We start from the raw sequence: 16,691 nt of genomic DNA, 5'->3' as shown, positions 1-16,691 counted from the left end.
GCAACCTTGTGTCATCAATTGCTGCATCATGAAGTACAGAACAACTTTGAAGGGAATTGTAAAAGTATCTAGCCCTTAATTCAGTTTGTAGATTTGCTTGCGTGCTTGCTATTCTGGACATATCCTGAAGCAAGCAGGGATAATTGTTGTTTCTGTTACTTGTCAGCATAAAGGAGAAGTAGCACATAAGTGAAGACCTGGAAAGTTGCCATTTTTCTAATACTGCCACCCTCACTTTAGGGGACCCAAGGCATTGTTAGAAATAGAAATGCTTTGTTTCTGGCAATCTAGCTTGTGTGTTTTGCAGCTTTAGTTTACAGCTCTTATTTCTGAACTACATTCTTAGTCGAGTTGTACTATTGTGTATGATGCCTGTAAGTAGAATTATTTCAGAATATAATGTACACATAAGTGGTGATAAAATACATAAACAGTATCTCTTGTTTTCCTCAAAGGTTTGGAGCAGAATGCAAACAGATCGTAAGGTATGTTTTCCATTCAGCAGAAAATACATGGCTGAGGAGGTTGTTTTGACAGCTTGTATCCAGTTTTTTTTTGCTGGCTAGGAAAAGACTTTTGTGATTAGATTACCAGCTTTGAATTATTTTACTGTCTTTCAGAAGTAGATGGGCATTAGGCATAGATTTGAAATTTTCATCTGTTATTAAAATCTGTATTTAAGGCTCCTGGTTCTGATAGCTCTTAATACAAAGTGAAAGTTTTATGATTGTAGCAAACAAAAATCCCTCACCTTTTTGCTAATGTGATGACAGCTTAGTGTCTGAGCTGTGAGGGATAAAGACCAGCTGAAAGACATCTTCAAGAATCTATGGTCATTTATCAAATTCTAATCACCTTCTAGAGACTAATTACTTTCTTAAGACACAAAGCGATGGCTATGTATCTTATAATAGAGATATCCACAGTATTTTCCTTACCCTTTGGGCAAGAGAGTGCTTTTTAACCTTTCCCAGCAATAACTTGATAATGGTACAAACTTTTAAGTGCAAAAGCCTATTTTTGTTAATACCTTCATCAGAGTTCCTAAATCCTCTCTGTCTGTAGCTTTAGAAAGATTAATAGTTAGGAATGCTGGAGCTAGCCCAAACTTCTTCTCCCGAGGATGCTTTCTCCAGTACAGAATCCTTTAACCTCATTATAAAATGTAGTAGAGCTGCCATTGCCCAATCTTCATTTTCGCTAAGACCAGGCGTTTCTGTGTGCGCTGTGCCCGGTGTGTGCACTCACATCAACTCTCAACAGAGATCTGATGGAAGCCTCTTCCCAGGAAGCAGTGAGGTTTGGCATGTCAAACAAAGCCAGTTTTATGGAATGACTGTCTGTCTCTGTCCTTGATGGAACATCTTTCCTCTTGTCTGGATTTACACCCTAAAACTGTAGCTGCATTTCTTTTTTGCCGTGGCAGGTCAGTGTGATATTTTGTGAGCTATGTGTATGGAGCCAGGACCTTGCAGGCTGTTCTGCACTGATTTCAGTTAAGCTCTGTCTGTTGTTGGCAAGTATAGGCGTGCATAACCAAGCTGTTGGGTCTTGAATTGATGGAAACTGCAGCTATGTGGGCTTCAGTAACTTAATACATGGCTGTGGGCCCTGGTGGCAGCACAGGGAGGGCTGTTACTGTGACTAAGCTTATCTCTAGCTGAGACACCCACATGTAATGTCTGCATGTGCTAAAAGTCCACATTGAATGACAAGAATAGTCGTATCCATAGGCTTTTTTTTTCCTTGGGTACCCTGATGAAAATCAGACGTGAATTTTCATGGAGGAGAGACCTGGGTCTGTAGTGTTCCATTCCTGTTGACTCCTGCAGTGTGGTGTGAACTCCCCGTGGAATCTCAGCTGAATAGCTCCTGTTCAGGTAGGGTACAGGAACTGCATCGGGTGCTGGCAAATGCTCACTTTGTGAACGTTGATCAAAATGTTTTTTAAATGGTTGTACCTGTAACTTATATCCTCCATTGACATCTAAAGCTATCTTCCATATAGATCTTCATCTTCAGTTAGATTTGCTAAAAGCAGTCACATGATATGCTTCTCTAGCATTGAGGTTAGGATTTAATCTCTTCCTTGCTTTAATCTAAACCCTACAGGATCTATTGCTGATAGGAGGAAGGTTCTTTATAAGGAAAGGATCTGTGGAGTATTTCTTATCCATGTTGTATTTTCCGTAATGTGTACAGTTGATTTAGACATTTGAATATTCCCTTCCCAGCCTTTCAGCAGCTAAGTGCCATTTTGCAGGCCCTCTCTGATGGTGAAAAACTAATAGATTAGTAGACAGTAAAAGTGAGCTGCTTTGGGCAACCCTTTCCAAGGATCAGTGACAGAAGAAACTTTGTTTCATGGTTCATGGAAAGATTACCTTAGATAGAAAACATGTTCTCATGTCGGGGCTGTGCTACAGTAGAATTGGAAGTATCCAAATCTCTCTTTCCTCATCACTTGAATAGAGGCAGTAATGCTTTCCTGGCTTAGAGTTGGACATATAGTGAGTATAAAATCTTGTAATTAATGGAAAGAAAAGCTAATAATGTAAATTATTATTACAATATGATTCTACTTTCAAACATTTCACCACAGTGATATTTCTTACAGTTCTGTGCATTACTTTTTCTTTTCCATACTTTATCTTTAACACAAAAACAAACTTTCTTGCCTTTGCAGTATGTCCAGCAGAGCTGTACTTAGCTTCTACCATTTGGACACTATTTAATTTGGGTTTCCCAAGAGAATTGAATTAGGTTTTATTAGTAAATTGGGCCTGTAACCTTGTAGGCAGGTTTTATTAGTTTATCACACATCAGTATTAGCAAATTGTAAATCCCACTGAAACGAATTTGAAAAGGTCTTAAAGAGAAGCCCAGAACCAATGAAGTTTCTGGAGACAAATGAGGAGGTTTTTTGTGGTTGGTTTTTGTTTGGGTTTTTTTTTTTTTTTTTAATCCCACAAAAATGTTGTTAGTGGTAGCAGTCATATCCTTTTTTTTTTTTATCATATTCTGTTGTCTAACTGCCTACATCTTTAGTTTTAAGGAAGTTAAACTGAGTATGGTCAGGAGGAGTGTAGTAAATTTCTGATATGGCTCTGTATGGCTTGACATAAGAGATAAAGCACACTTCCCATTCGGACAATACAACGTTTATTGACTATTCATGTGAAACAGGCAGGTAAGTTTCTTTCTGTTCATCAGTGCCTGTTCAGGTGGTACATGCGCTTGGAACTAAGATCTTGCATCTAAAAGTTAGTAATAAGGAAGCAGGAACTGCTGCCTTTTGGAAGGTTTTGATCACAGCCTGGGTCGAGCTTATTGAAAGACTTCACCTGATTTCTTCAGATCCTACATCGTGGCCTAAATGGAAATTCACTGTATGGTTGTTTCCCTTCAGTATTTAAATGTGGGAGTGGTGCTTCCAGGACATGAGTGCTTCACTGCTAACGAGATTCTGAATGCGAGCTTGAATTTCTTCATCTGTAGTTTATAGCTATTTGTTTCTGCACCAGTACTAAACTGGAGTTATCTCTTTCCTTTCCCTGTTTTTTTAGGTAGTGGTCATATTGTGTGCTAGCTGCCGCTTTATTAGTTTTTTTATACAGTCTTCTCAGTTTATAGTTTCTATGTTTATAGAAATTAAATACTGCAACCTGATCATATTATAATCCAATTTTGGTGTCACTAACATGAATTTGACCAAATTATGCTGTTATGATGTGAACAGTTATTGTAATGTTTTTGAACACCAGGAGTCTGATTATGCAAGGGAGAGAAGGTTTTTTTCTGACCTATATTCATCATTGAGATTTCTTCCCAGGGTTTGGAGATCTGTGCACGCCGCACCACTAAAGGATTAGGGCCCGGCACTGCCTGTATTTGGGAATATCCAGTTGAGGACAGTATTCTTCATATCCACTATTCTACAGGCAGCAGCTTTTTTTTATGTGCTTGAGTGCTTATTTATTATTCTGTTCTTGGTCTGTATTGGGACAAGCTCCCAAGCAGCTCTGATTGTATCCCCCAACACGCAGTCCTTGCCCCAGAGAGCTGACAGCGAAGACGGGCAGTGAGCTGAAGGCAAGGAGGAAGAGGAGTTACTCGTCCAAAGTCAGGTGCCAGAGCCAGGAGTAGAGCAGAGCTCTCCTGACTGCTCCCACAGTGCCCCCGTGACCGGACCACACCACCTCTCCAAGGTGTGTGGTCTGTAATCATGAAGGATCATGTTGCACTTGTTTCATTTACTGTAAGAGCTGGTTAATTGCTCTGAACAATTACACTAGTATGCTAAGAGATGAAATAGCTTGCTTGGGAATATTTTAAAGGTGCAATTTTTTCAGCAAGTTGCAGATGCCGTTTGGGAGGAGAGTTAGCATTGAGGTTTTAATGCACTTCAGCTCTTTTGGAATATAGGATACTTGGGCCTCTTTCACTTGCAGTCACTTCTTTTACTTTTTTTTTTCCCAGTTGCTTTTTATTTTACTGTATTCCACCTGCAGTTGGCCTCATTTAACCGACATGGTTTAGGTGGCTATTAAGAATTTTAAAAGAATACCAAAATGCTGTAGCAGTTAGCTCAAGTCCTTTGGAATGTCTTACCAAAAAATCCCCCAAACCTGGGTCTGTCTCTTCTGAAATGTAACATTAATTAATTCCCACGTTCTGTCTGCTGCTCTTAGTCCCTCCAGATGTGCTACTAGGAATAGACTGGCTCCCTGGTTACAAGCCATCTGGGCTCTGTAAACTGATTTGCACTTATATTAAACAATAAGTGAACAGAATGCGGAAGAGTTATTAAAGCAAATGTACATTGCTTATAAATCTCAAAGTAAAATATTAAAACATAGTAAATGGAAATGGAATGTGCAAATGAAGACCTGCTTGTTTTTAATGAGTTTAGCTGTGACCCTCTCGATTTCAACCAAAAGAAAAGAATTTTATTTTTCTCTTTAAAAAAAAAAAAAAAAGAAAAGAAAAGAAAAAGAAACTATAAAACTGCTTACAGAAGTATCTGAGACAAAAACAAGGAAATATAATGTTCTAAACTTGACTGGTCCAAACCACTCAAGCTGCTGTGACAGCTCATAAAACTGAGAGTAGTTTTTAACTGGACTCTGTTTTACATTGCCAGAGTGAATTTTCCTTGCAGGAAGTAGCCAGAAGGTTTATTTAGTTTCCAGACTGCTGCTTTGATCTTTCCATTCTGTCACTTCTCAGGTTACATAGCCCTTTTTCACTGCAGTAAATCTGCAACAGTTAATGAGAATAAAATTTCCTCCTTCTCACTGATCGCATGCTGTTAAATGCCAAACCACAGCCAGCAGCATATTTGCAGAATTCAGCTGCACTGTACAAAAACAGCACAATCAGTTTAATCTTGTTGGTTTTGTAATTCATTTTATTGAGCTTTCCTTTTTCAAGTGACCTATTTTATCAAGACAAGTGGTTTCAAGGCCAGACCTCGAAGAAAGATTTAAAACTGTAATAAAGTGAAGGGTGTTTTGTATGCTATGTATAAGCATGCTCACAGGATTCAAAATTAAACCTACAATGAGTAGTTTTAAAAAGTCCTGTATATCAGTGGGATATTTCTTATGGTTATTATCTGAACTGAACATGTGCTGTGAACAAGTCTCTAGTATAAAAATTAATGTAACATATCAAATTAATTTCTTTGCCAAATAGTTAAAATTGGTTTGATCCTAAAATTCGACTCTCTGAATTTGTGTTTATCAGCTTTAGCCATTCAAGTATGATGACTGAGCCACCCGTTTCTCTTCCCTCTGGAAAACTAGAAGATTTTTTCTAACCATGGGATTTAAAAAAATTACAAGTTTCCAGAGTTTATTTGCCCTCTGGGTTTTGAGCTTTTTAAGTTTTATTTTTTCCAAGACTCCCTGCCCAACCTTTGGCTTGGAAACATTTTATTTTCATTCATCTAATTGAAGTTGAAATTTTTGCATAATAATGCTACTCCACGGTATAGATCTCCAAGAAAATGTTCCACGTCTATTTGTATCTGGCTTGTTCCCTAATAGATCCAGTGTTAGCACTAAGAAAGCAAGCAGTAAGAGACAGAGATTTATTTCCTTCTTGGTTTACACTAAAATAGTCACTGATTTGGGGTAGATATTGACAAGATTTCACAAGGGCCCTGTGTTGATATATAAAAGTGGTTGAAATCTAGATAATCATCTGTGGTGGTAAAAAATATTTCAAGTTTATTCATCAGTAATAATGCTCCAACTGCATTTGCTGTGTGTGCTCTAGTGAACACTGAAAATCCCCTAGTAATGTTAGCTTTCAGAAGAGACTTTGAAAGCTTTTATGGGCTGCAGCTGTAAGTCAAAGCAGAACAGATTATTTTTTTTTGACTCTCCCTCCTTCCCTCCAGCATCTGGATCATCATCCACGTTGAGTTGCCCGGTTCTTGGTGCTGAGCCCTGGAGACAGCACAACGATCAGCCGGTACCCTGTTGGCATGGCTTTTCTGGGTATTTGTGCACAGAAGGGAGCGTTTTTCCCCATTTGTATTGAAGCATGGAGCCGAGCGGCAGTGCTTGGACTTGAGGAGTTGTATAAATATTTAAAGGAATAATTCTCCGGCTAAGAGCTGTTCAGTGCAGGACGCTGGCAACTTGCATTTCTGCTTCAACTGCTTATCTGAGAGTATATTTTCAGAGTGACCCTGCTTTGTAACCTAGCACAGGAAGCGAGAAACACTTCTCGTCTGGGAACGGGAAGGCTGCTGGAAGGTGTGGACCAGATCTGGGCCGGCTGGTCTAGTCAGTGACACCCGTCACCTTTAGGAAGTTGCCACTTGAGAATCCTACTCTGCTCAGGTTGTTGCCTGAAGCTTCAGTACCCGACAAGACACTGACACTGCTGGAGCTCAGTAGGAGAGATGCTTGAAACCTTCCCAAGCCAGATGTATTACTGGTTTAAGATTAAGGTAATGTACTCTTCAAGTTATGGAGTTGACAGAAATACTTCGGACTGTGCGAGGAGAGGGGGAGGAAAGGACATCTTGCTTTTTATTGCCTGCTCCTCAGGGCTTTTTTGTTTGTTTTAGTTCTTAATTAATTTTTAAGAAATGGATGTACCTAATCAGTGGGTTTGGCCAGTTGTTGAGCCAACAGCAGAGGAGATGTTTCTGTCAGGCTTATAATAGAAAGTCAGAACTCTTGGTTTCCGTTCCAGCCACGACTGTGCACTTGACCTTTTAACAAATCCTGTACAGAATAGCTGAGAAACATCCTGTCTGCGGGGAGGAGCAGGGAGCATGGGTGAGGGAATGCTAGTGAAATGATCCCGATGCCCTTCAAAGAAACAAGATGGCTATATGAAACAACTTGAGTTCTCGCGTTGCTATTTTGCCCCCTGGCTTTATTCTGGATCAGTTGCTTTTCTAGCAGATCGGAAATCTTCCTGTTTTCCTCTTTGAGGGGTGTTACAGAATCAGCAAAAGTCTTTTCTATCTACGTCAGTCTAATTTGAGTCTTTTCATTACAGTAGTTTGTCACTTGCTGTCTCTAATGTCTGGGGTGTTTTTTCTTTCAATAATCCAGTGGGAAACTGAGGTCATGGAGAAAAGGAGCAAGTTGTCCAGGATCACGCAGCAGGTAACTGACAGAGCAAGAAACTGAGCCCAAGTCCCAGGCTGCTTTCACAGAGCTGGGATGGCAAGCTCTACTTCTTTCAAGCAAGGCTCTTACTGAATTTGGCTAAGCAAGGTCATTTGTGCTGAGTTTAGTGCTTTCTTAGTATTCAGTTGGGATTTTTTTTTTTTTTTTTTTTTTTAAATGCTGCCTCCCCACCAGTGAATTTTGGCATGCTTATTGCTTGGTGCATAGCTGGAGCCTGACACAGAAGACGCAGTGCTCATTTCTCCACAATTGTCAGATTTGCATTTGTTTATAATTAAATGGCAGAAACAGCAGTATTGTGCTGAGATACAACTGGGCACCAAGTCCAGAAGCAGCTGGAAACTTTAAGTCATTAAGTGCACTGAAGAAAGCTGGATCACATGGAAGGAGAGACATGGTCATATCCATAAAAGCTGTAATCATGATGCACAAGGGAGCTAAGGGATTACTGCACGGGTTCATTCTGACATTTTCTCTTTTGAGCAGATACAGTATTACTATTTAAGGAACATTAATATTCAACGTTAATGTAGAGATGGACTTGGTATTTGATGCAGTGTGCACGCTCATAGTCCCTGCCACAAAACTCCCCTCCCATTTGAGCTTGAGGGGTAGAAAGCATGGGAAAAAAGCTTCACAGATAGGGGAGAAAAAGTTGGGGCCATACGAGGCAGAATTTAAGAGACTTGTGGTTTATAGTTTAACGTCATTACCAGTAGTGGGAGAATCTACAGTTACAGGACATTATATAAAGAAACGTTGTTTTTGCTAAGGCTTCTCAGTTTTATGCTGTTTCTCCACAACCCTTACTCTGAAGGACAGAAAATTTATGGTCAGTGAAGCAAAACCAGAGGTAGCTGGCACGTAGAAGTAAATAGGATCATCTCTCAGTTGCTAGACTGAGCAAGGGAAAAAGCAACCAGCCTTATGCCACTTTCTGATGCCCTCCACTCTTTCATGATTGGTGTTTTGCAGATGGTATCCCAGCCAGTGTTTACCTGGAGGTGAGTATCAGCAGAAAGGCCAAAGAGTCCATGGGGTTCACAGGCTTTGAGCCTTGGTTAAAGTGTATTCGTTAGCTGATACTTGCAGAGGATTAGCTAAATATTTATTGCCTGAAGATAATTTTAGAACCTGGAGGTCTGTGTTTGTCCTATGGAATTCAAAAACATTTCCCACCTCCTGTACTTGGATGCACACTGAGCCTGAATCCTCACTGCACGATGGGTCGAGGCCTAGATGCCCCCAATTCCCCCTGCCTTTCCAGACCCTGGTCTCTGCACGGAGGAAACCTGTGGAGGGAATGAGGGAGCTGCAGCGTTTGCTAACTGATCTCCTTATTGGGCTAGCTGGACTGCAGCCTCTGCCACATCCCATATGTGATTATACTGCCCTGCACTGCAACTGTTGTCTCAGACCTCCAGCCTAGCACCATTCACCAACACTTGAAAACAAACAAAAAAAAAAAAAAAAAAAATCCACCTACTGAGAGGAGAGAAAAAATACAGACTGTGCTGTTGGCAATCTCCAGTGTCTCTTGTTGGCAAGTATTATAAACAATAAACTGCATCTCAGTTGTACAGGTTATAATGCTGTGCTTGTCTTGAGATTTGAGTCTGGTGCACCGCTTCTATGGCTTGGTACCTCCTGAGGGGGAAAAATACAGCCTTCAGTATTCATCTGAACGTAACTTGTTTTGTCTGTTATACACAGGAACTTGATACGGCATTATAGATTACAGGGGTTTATGGCATGAGAGTTTATAAGGCAATATAGGATGGTAACTGTACTGTATGTTATCAACGGTGCTGTCACACATGAGTAGATTCACAGAGAGGAAACGTTACGACTTCAGGGATGCATGGCACAAAATTCTGAATGTCTGCCTGGGGTGAGGTGGGGGATGTTTGAGTGAAGACACTTTTTTAGAAACAGTAACATAAGGTGTATAAAGGGAGAGGGAACAGAGGGGTTGCTACAAACTCGACTGATGTCAGCCTTCTGAAGGATGCTTGGAAGCCTTCTGGTTCAAACCCCATTCTCTGATACTCAGGAGGAGTTGTGCAAAGCTGCAGGTGTGATCAGTGGCAGCGAGAAGAGGTGCCACGTGAGTCAACAGGGGCTGCCTATTTATGCCTGCAAATAAACGTTCTCAGCAGCTTGCTTGAGCATATGGAGAGCTTTGGGTGTGATTCCTTCATTAGGATTTGCTAGGGTTGCTGATGAGTTGAGAGCTTTAAGTAGTGTTTGCTTGGCTTCGCCAAGGTCAGAGGGACCTAGTGAATTCCACATTTATATTTTTGTTAATAAAATAGACTTTAATTAAATTATAAAACTTGTATCCCCAGTGAGTAGCTGAGACCCTCTTGGACAGGACGCTGGTATAAGCCATGTTGATGCAGAGTAAGAAGGGAGGCTTGATAGGGTTTTAGAAATGAAATGTAGCTGAAGTCGTGGCTCTGCTGGAAGCACCGTATGGCTTTAGCTTGGATCTCATTTTCAGTGGTAAGTGGTGTCAGGGTGCTTTAGTTTTGGGTTACCAACCGTGAAACTGATAGGCAGAAAAGGATGAAATTTTGGTCCTAAAGTGTAAGCTCCTAAACTGACATTTTGCCCTCCGAGGTGAAGACTTTTCCTGGGCCACCTTTGCCTGCACAGGCAGTAACAGACTTTTGCAGTACAGTCTGGTAAGATTCTTGCCATATTCCTTCATGTTTCTTCTGTGAGCGTGCAAGCCTATTTCCCAAGCAGTGTTTCTAGCTGGGATTGCTTAGACATCCGTGCATCCTACCGGGGGATTTCCAGTTGGACTTCAAGGGGTTAGTTTGACCAAGAATTTCCTCACTGACCCAGGACTTGCCTTCCTGAGGCCCTGCTTGTGCCGGAGGAATTAGTACCCGTTTTAGAGCAACTTGTCAGCACCAGCACTAGTAACAGTGTGAACGCTAGTGTGGACAGGCTCAGGTGTCTGTTGCATCAGGAAGACTTAGAGAAAGCAGCCTTGCTCCGTGGTCAGGCTGCACCCAGGTGCTAATGACCCTGGTTCAGACTAAGCTCAAGAGCCTCTCTTCCTGTACTGTGCACTCACAAGCAGCAAAGACACCTGAACGGGAACCCCAGCAGAGAGTTGCTGGCACAGTGCTCCCTGTCTGAGGCTGCCACGTCTTCCAGACGTACCACGAAGCCCATCCTGAGGCTCTGGGTGCAGGGAGGGGCGTTAAGTATTTTGCGGACAGAGTGTGATGCTGGCTGGCATTTCATGCTGTGAGGGGGGACACGGTTGTTCTTTACATCTTGAGTTATGTCGGGGCACCTAGGATCCTAGATGGGCATATTAATTTGGATGTTATGAATCAGAGTAAGTATCAATAAGCAGAGCTGTTAAGAAATCTCTCCTCACTCGTGCACATCAGGAACATTTTCCTCTTCGGCATGTGTTCCCCAGCAGTACAAGCAAATTGGAAAGTTCAGCTGTCATTTGGGGAAGGTCATAGATCACACTAGCAGCCTGAGTAATCCAAGAGGTTTTAAGTATCATAGCATTTAGTTTAAAGTGAAATTTGCTCTGACAGGGGCTGGCAGACCAATAGGAAAAAGAAATATTTGTGCTCGGAGAAGTGCATGTGTAGAGACCTCGAGTATAACTGATGGCTGGAAGTGATTTCAGTCTAAAAAAAACAAATCATTAAGAGAGTGCATAGGGGTAAAATACACAGTTCATATTTTAAAGGGTCTCAAAATGAACCAGCAACTGAGGTTAGCAGTACATAGTAATTAACTGTGCTGTTCACTGTTTAACTCCATCAGCTCCAGGCATGGTGGTAAACTTTGCACAAGAAAAGAGTTGTGCTTTGACGGCGTGGTTAGCAAGCACCCGTCTCTGTGTGCACACGTGCAATTTTGTGAGACAAAACTGCCTTAAATGACTTGCAGATTAAGGCAACAGCAGAAGTCATTTATCTGAGGAGTTTGTGGTGGTGTTGTGTGATCCATATCCATTCTACGACTGCAGAGATCGCATGCGCTTCTGCTCTGTACCTAGTTGAACAGGGCTGACTAACGGGTGGAAAAAAAAAAAAAACAACAATTTGGGGATGAGTATTGTTGCCTTAATGGCATAATTATGTATCCCTAACTTTTGGGGAAGACAGGCTGATGCTTGCTCTGCTGAGCACTGAGTTTCCCTGTAGATGCTGTAGAATTAAGGCCAACACCACATTTTCCCCAGAAACAAGTTTTGAAATTGATTGCTGGTATAAATCTAAGGACACATGGCACAAATCATGATCGCAGGCCAGTCATTACCCAACAAGTGTTTACAGCCGAAAAGCTACCATCTTTCCTGGCTCTACCCTTCTGCTGTTCTTGGCAGAAGTGGCAAGGATTCATCCGGACTTGGTTTTTAAGCCCCTGTCTCCACCTCAGTGGGTTACGCTTGCAGGGTCATTGCCCATGGCCTGCCAGCTTCAGGAGTAAGCCAGGTGCTGGTCTATGGATGCGTGTTTGCTGTTTTGTTGCCCTACCCCTTAGTTCCCTCCTGGGTTCAATAGCCTTTCCTTCAACTAGGAGGACAAGCTTTTTTGCTACGAGCTGCCAGCACAAACAATCAAATAGGCAAAGCTGGTATGCTTCAAGAGCACCAACATGTAAAAATGAAGCCAACTTTTTTTTGAAGCATGGACAAGCTTTCGTTTACTTAAGAGAAATATTTAGATGGGAGAGAGTGGTGATTTGATCAAGGTGTTTTAATGTGATTTTCTGCTCCTTTCTTTCTATTTTTTTTAACTGTCCAAAGCAGTTATCAGCTGATCCATCTCTTCCAGTTTTCTTCAGGACAGTAACATATGTCTGAACCATTTGGAAATAACTGATACTCCTCAAAGTTTAAACTCTAGGGATCTTTACCTAATTACTTACACATTTATAAAAAAAATATTAAAAAAAAATGGTTTGCTGAGAATGTGATTGAAACCATATTTTCCCTGCTCTCGTTATCAATTTAAATACATTTGAAAGTTCTTTGAATAAGGATTACCAAACTGCAAGTAGCTGGAACAGCTCTGCCTGCAGTGATAGAAACCCATTGCCACCTCGTGGCTCACTGTCGTTATTACACTTCGCCCCCCAACCCAACGTTATTTTAGTATATAATTGAGTGACCAAAAGTTCTTGAAACTCTGCAGCATCGAGAGAAGCCACATTTACGCTTAAGAAGAAAGTCCTGCTTCAGGACAGCTCTCTCGGGCTGCTTCATTTGTTGGGTCCTTCTCTGCCCCAGTAAACTCGAGACTGGCCCCTATTAGCCTGGCTTGCAGTCAGCAGCCTCCCTGCATACAGGACTCGCAGCCTACAGCACACACAGCCTGCTCACTCACCTACACCATCTTTCCAGAATTAAGTTTTCAGGAGTTAGCAGAAGCGCAAAGAGCCCCTATTCCACCATACCAGTAATAAAAACAACTTATCCCCAACTAATGTTGTTATAGTCACAGACAAAAACATTGACAGATAAACTTAGAAAAGTGTATTCTGTTAAAATATCTTTTAATTATAAATCCACTGTAGATGCTTGCAGGATCTTTGGAAGAAAACAAGGGAATCTGTGAGTTTAAAGAGAGCCTTAAAGGGTCCTGCTTCTCTGCAGTGTTAAGTGTTTGTGATATCACTGGCAACTGCGAACTTGTAGTAGCACAACAAAACTAGACTCTGCACTTCCAAATCCCACTACGCCGCCTTTGTTATTAACTCCTCGTGCTAACAGTACTGAACGAACTCTTAAAGAATCAGCGTTGTTTTACAGTAGTTATTCAGCTTGTTGGTTTTCTGAACTGCCGAATTGGTCAGCTTCATGCTAGATCCTTGTTGGCTTGTTCAGAGGAGCTTTGCGGCCTGTATTCAGAACGCTGTACCTAATGGCAGCCCACGTGAGGCCTGTCTGTCTAATCCCTCTGCCTACTGCAAATTGGTAACAGTGGCAGAAGCAGGCACCGTTCTCTAAGGTGAGAGCAGGGTTTGGTGTTTCTGGAGATGAGGGTTAGATACAGAGAAAGTAACAGGATTTCTCTTAATCCTGACTTTCAGGAGCCTTTAAAAGCTTCAAGCTTGCTAATGAGAAAGCTGTTGTTTGCCAAGTACAAAGGAATGACCTGGAGAAGGTGCCTCAGAGGTCACCGGCTCGTTTCATAATGGGTTTGGAAAAAAAGTAATAGGACTTTGGAGTGGATACAGGAAGGAATGGGTGGCCAGAAAAAGGTGTGGAGCCAGAAGCATGTGTTCACATAGCTTTGCACTGCCGCAGGATACACCAGAGCTACTCTGCTTCTCTTTGCCATGCTGAAGGGACTGATCAGCCTTTGAGGTCAGACTGGTGGCTCTGTGTAGGAGTTACGAGACAGGGGCATTGCCAATTCAAATACAGGCAAGCAGACGTGGAATTAGCAGAGCGCTTTCAAGATACATCCAGGTGAAACAGTGGTTTTCTCTGCAGTTTGGCTTGTTGACTGTGTCCCCACCCTCTCAGAGGACAAATCTCAGCCTCAGACTTTCCATCTTCACCTGATTATCAGAATATCCCATGAGTGAAGTAGTTTCCTGAGAAACCAGGCACCAAAGATCCTTTTCTAGGACCTCATGGAGGCACAAGCCGAGGAAAGTGCCTTTGCAAGGACAGTGATGGACATGGTCCCCCACCACTTCAGCTGAGCCCTTTCAGTCCAACCGATTCAGCAGTGCCAGCTTTTTGCTGAGCCAGGGCCTGGGGCCCACCCATTGTACATCTTCTGGATGGGTCCTTCTTTCCCAGCCTTGACTGTTGTATAACCCATGCTTCATATGTGTAATTGGCAGTAATGAGGTTCAGCTTTTCCCCACTCCAAAAGCACTTTGGTTCTTTGTGTTTTGACAGTCTTCAGAGGGGAAGTGCAACTCCTTTCAATGCATCTTTAGTCAGACAATAAATCAGAATCCTTTTCCATTTGTCCTACTGAAGTGGAAGTTAAGAAGTGACATAACTATGAATAGGCAGTAATCCAGTATCTTAGGCAATGTTCATTTTTCCTCTACCTCCTGCAGGAGAGTTATTGTTGAGCATGAAATATGTGCCACTTTTCCCTATGCAGTTCTTGTGTTTTAATATCTAATTCATTGCTGTGGGATTTTTTAGGTGTAAAAGATGCTGTTCTATATGAAAAACGAATTACTCTGTACCACTAGTACATAGCTTTTCAGTATGTGATGGATTCTTTCTGCCATTTGGCTGCCGATCTTGTCTCCCATCAGAAAGACTGTCCTTTGCTGAACTATGTTGCTGTGCCAAATATTCTCACTTTCTCATTTCTAGCTAGTATTTTCCCAGGGGCTTCAGAAATGCACTGAAGGAAGGAAATTAGATGTGCTGTGTAGGGTGGGGTTACTAGTGGGCTTTGTGAGAAGCATGCTTGAGGCCTTTCCTGAAAGACATGTTAACTTTAATGTACAGGGAGAGAAATTGAGGCAGAGAAGTGAAATTGCTTTCCCAGTAAATCCATAAAAGGATAGAAGACTTGTGTCTCTTCTGGGATTTTTATTTGACCAGAAAGCCTTTCCTCGAAAGGAGTTGTGTTGATTTCTCTGCAGCATTTCTTTTCCCACCAAGGGAAGCGGAGACAGAGCAGTGCTGGCTGGAAGGGGAAGAAGATGGCTTGCAAAGTTGTCTCGCAAAATTATCTCTGTGACAGGAAGAGCTGGAGACACCAGCACTAGTGCGCCTTCCCTACCATATAAAAACCTGGTTTCTCTCGCCTTTTCTTGTAGCATTGGAGTCGATGGATTTGGTCAGTCTCCAGGGGTTCCTGGCCGCCCAGCGACTGCATATGGATACCGCCCCGATGAACCTTACTACTACAGCTACGGGGCACGATAAAGCACCCTGCTCTGCAGGCCAGGGTGCTGCCACCTGCCCTGGGGGAGCCAGCGTCTGCGTGGCCAGCAGTAGATCTGTCCCTTGGTAATTAATGCATGATTGTACCACGAGGAGTCCATCACTATGTATCCTTTGGCGTGTGTAGCTCCAGACAAACCTAGCCTTTCTGGGTCCAGTGTTATAGTGACTGTTTACTCTTTGGTTGCTCTTTGTTAGAATTTTTGTACAGTATTTGCTCTGTGACTTGAAAGCGAGAATTGGAAAGCTACTGGACTGGAAAGTGTCACATTATGTATATTAAGCTACTAATTTAATTTCTATTAAATATAAAAACCTGTGTGGTCAGCAGTGGTGAATGTGTTCCTGACCAATGTTTCGTTTGTTTTTACAAGGCATTTAAGAAGAATGCTTCATGTGAAGTGTGTTTAACATGGACTGTTTCCCTCTAACACTTGAGTAACAGGAACACTGTTAAGCCCCAGCATATCCTGGCACTGCCCTGACACATAGTTACCAAAGTCCAGTCCTGGGGCTGAAGACTTTAATGATGGAAAGATGGCACAGATTCACTCCCCTGGAGCTTCTAACATTTACAATCTAGTTTAAATGCTTGAAAACATTTAAAATTAGAATCTACACTACAACAGAATACCTCTACCATAGTGTTTAAATAGAGTTCTGCGGGCTGAGAGAAGACGGCCACGTCCTGAGGACTAGCAAGACAAAGAAAACCCTATAACTTCGTTCAGAATCCAGATGCAGAGCCTTTCCCCCAGCTTCCCCATCCTAAAACACAAATGCGTCCCATCCTCCTTGTTCACAGGGTTTAAGCTGCATCTAAGCACAGACCATGGGCTGAGCAGCAGAGACAAGCCAAGACACCTTCACGCTGGCTTTGTCATGTGGTGACTGCATGAAGCCATGTTTTGAAACACGCTGTGTGCAAACAGAGTTTAAGCTAAAGCTGTTCTTAAATTGTGTACACCCACTCGTAATAGACAAGAAAGCATACAGAAATGCCCTCTCTGCCACAGCCATCAAGACAGCAGTTCAAATTTTCACTTTTTAAAAGAAAAGCTACCTCTACCTCATCTGTTTTGTTTTGTTGTTTTGTTTTTTGTTTGTTTTTTTTT

The 16,691-nt window shown here is 42.0% G+C and overlaps 1 protein-coding gene across 4 annotated transcripts in view; it reads left to right on the top strand.

Moving 5' to 3' along the window:
• The window catches only part of KIFAP3 (kinesin associated protein 3), a 70,240-nt gene extending 54,337 nt beyond the window's left edge, over nucleotides 1-15,903 (top strand). For 2 of the 4 annotated variants that reach the window (XM_032998604.2, XM_032998603.2), the window contains exons 20-21: nucleotides 456-485; nucleotides 15,450-15,903. In XM_032998604.2, the coding sequence (XP_032854495.1) occupies nucleotides 456-485; nucleotides 15,450-15,558 (139 nt within the window). In that variant the 3' untranslated portion in view covers nucleotides 15,559-15,903. The remainder of the gene's footprint in view (nucleotides 1-455; nucleotides 486-15,449) is intronic. The other 2 variants (XM_032998606.2, XM_032998605.2) reach the window with 1 other exon arrangement.
• Nucleotides 15,904-16,691: the final 788 nt, after the last annotated feature.

This window comes from Tyto alba, unplaced genomic scaffold (genome assembly GCF_018691265.1).
Source record: "Tyto alba isolate M040663 unplaced genomic scaffold, T.alba_DEE_v4.0 Super-Scaffold_1000006, whole genome shotgun sequence".
NCBI lineage: Eukaryota > Metazoa > Chordata > Aves > Strigiformes > Tytonidae > Tyto > Tyto alba.
The sequence above is the reverse complement of the archived record's forward strand: the minus strand, read 5'-3'. Positions and strand labels throughout refer to the sequence as shown.